At 29.1% G+C, this 2,804-nt stretch overlaps 1 protein-coding gene across 1 annotated transcript; it reads right to left on the reverse strand.

The window, feature by feature from the left end:
- Nucleotides 1–486: 486 nt before the first annotated feature.
- Nucleotides 487–2,497, reverse strand: LOC145102794 (uncharacterized). Its single transcript, XM_079040304.1, has 2 exons — nucleotides 2,144–2,497; nucleotides 487–875 (listed from the first exon to the last, which is right to left on the reverse strand). Exons 1-2 carry the CDS (start codon nucleotides 2,382–2,384, stop codon nucleotides 631–633), a joined length of 486 nt encoding a protein of 161 aa, XP_078896430.1. The 5' UTR covers nucleotides 2,385–2,497; the 3' UTR covers nucleotides 487–630.
- Nucleotides 2,498–2,804: the final 307 nt, after the last annotated feature.

The following is a 2,804-nucleotide window of genomic DNA, read 5'->3' on the forward strand; positions in this document are numbered from 1 at the left end:
TTTTATTTAATTATTCTTTAATAATAGTTATTTTATTAATTAAATAAAAAATTATAATGTTAATAGCAATATTTGAATAAATATTATTAGTTATTAAGATATATTATAGATTATCAAGTAGTTATTCATGTAGGAATGGTGACCAATTATAAAAGACGTACGTACTTGCATATTGATATATTAAGTAATTCTAAATATAATTGCAACTGAATTACATGGTCAGTACATTTACATAACATGACTTATGTTTTGGGTGATAATATGATTAGTTAAAACAAAAAGAAATAAAAATCAGTCAAAATTAATCTCTTCTCAATACATGTACATAAAGCCCTAATAACAATTCAAGAAAATGCCTAAATAGAAAAGAAAGTCGTGATTACAATATTTTGTAAAAATTTGGCATACAATCCCTAAAACACAGAAGTACCAAATCTTGCCCATAGATAGAGGCTAGAATATCACATTTTTATATTTTACAAAGTGTTTTCAAAAAGTTTTAAGAGAATAATAATATTGTAAAAGACATATATAAACCATGGTTAAGAAGTCATTACAATTCCATCAACACATAATCGAAATACAAAAAACTAGGCAAGATGTATTTGTAATTTACTTTGGTGATGATATTCAATCGCTAGCCTTTCTCTTCGTTATGTTTCTTATCCACTGATTACCTTTGACAACATGTCTATTCGACTTTTTCCATGTAATGAGCTGGAAAACGTGACCAATCCGTTTTCGCCATCTCATCGACGGCCATTGTGGCTTTGCATGTTCCACAACACTCTTTTGATTATCATTGCATTCTAATTTCCCCTTCTCCCATGCACCCATACCATTGTTATCATCGAATCTTATTGATATAAACGAATCTGCAAATAACAAACAACATACATGTAAAAGACAGTTTAAACGATTATATGATTATACGCAATAAGAAAGCTATACTTACTAGAAATAAAATAAAATAAAACTCAACCCATTTAATACGAAGTAATTATAATTACCAATTTACCACCCCCAACTTAAACTATATGAAATTGGAAGTTATTTTTTATTAATAAACATAAATTGTGGACAAGATATAAAAAACCCCATACTACCTTAAGCCAAAAGCTCCAAACATAGATCTCTAGAGTAGCCCCACCCTCACTTGCACCCACCAGCCAACCCCATTAATCCCTTTTCACCCATAACTCCTATCTCCCTCATACTCCATGTGCTTTCTCTTTTCTTTTTTTCTCAATGAATCCTTATCTTAACAATAAACTCCTAAATTTTCATAGATTAATGTCTTGGTTTAAATCTGGATGTCACATCTATGATCCATTGTATTGATTGTATAGAAAAGCTGTACAATAGCTTTTTTAAAATTTTAAAAGCTTATTTGACTCATTAAACTCTTAAAAAGCTCCTTTTAGATGGTATTTTCAATTTTTCTTCCATTCATTTTTCTTTAATTTTTATTGGTTTTTCCTTTCTCTTTTATTTTTTATAGAAAAAGAAAATAGAACAAGCATATTATGTCAAATTAAATAATACAAACCCCACATCACCCACCTACTATACTTTGTATGGTTACTTTCTTCACTTTTCCATACGGAAACCATATATAGAGCCTTTAAATTATTTTTTATAAAATAAAAATTATATCAACATGATCTTAGCATCAAATTATATAAACAAACAATACATTATGCTGATTTTAACATAACAACAAATAAAATTAAACCATATATATTATAAAATCTTTATCCAAATTAGTCATCATTTCCTTTCTACAAAATCCAAGAGTCAAAAGCCAATATTGTCTAGTAATCATCGCTTGGGATTACGAGATTTACAAGATACGAAACTTGGATCTTGCTAAACTCATCATAACCCACTCTCCCCATAAAAAGTATATAATATATGAAATAAATAAATTATTGAATTTTTTACAAAAAAACAACTCACCAAATCATAGTCGATATATGTTCTTTGACGTATGTCCATTTATTAATCCATATTCAATATCATGATTCATGGTTAGCTAGTCACCCAAATCATACGTAATTCGATTAAAACATGTAAAAAAAATACTTTCAAATAAAGTTAGAAGAATTAATCGAGATATAGTTAAAAGAATATGAATATGTACCATCGTGAGTGGGAGATGCGTCGTGATTGTGAAGTTGTTTCTTGGTTTTCCGATGAATCAAAGAATCGATGGCAAACATAATGCGAGGCTTTGAGGACTTGCAGCTGCTACTTCTGTAAAGATGCAGCCGACGGCATCGTTTTGTGGCTACTACAATAAGCCTCTCGTATAAGCATAAAGGACAAACTCCCACGAAAACTTCATCGGGATGGAAGTAACAGCAACCTTCGTCTTTATCCATATGCCTTCTTTTTGAAAACACACACAGACACACGAAGATGGGTGAAGATGGAAATGGATTATGGATCTCTTTATATTATGTGTTTTATGTTATATAAAAAAAAGAAAAAGGAAAGGGGAAAGGTGTCATTAGTATTGGGAAAAGTGACGTATATATATGCCTCAAGTTTTGTGAGATATGTATTACTTTTTTACTTAGAAGGCAAGTTTAAATCATGTGCATATGTGTACATGTTTACCCAAGGGTTTCACGTTTAAACTCGTAATATATATATATATATATATATATATATATATATATATATATATATATATATATATATATATATATATATATATATTATTTGGTTAAAAACTTGTTTTACATCATTACCTTCACTGTGATGTCACAAGAATGTGTGAGTTCTGCGGTTTACTGAAC

This window comes from Lactuca serriola, chromosome 1, assembly GCF_051521515.1.
Source record: "Lactuca serriola cultivar US96UC23 chromosome 1, Lser_US96UC23_V15, whole genome shotgun sequence".
NCBI classification, from domain to species: domain Eukaryota; kingdom Viridiplantae; phylum Streptophyta; class Magnoliopsida; order Asterales; family Asteraceae; genus Lactuca; species Lactuca serriola.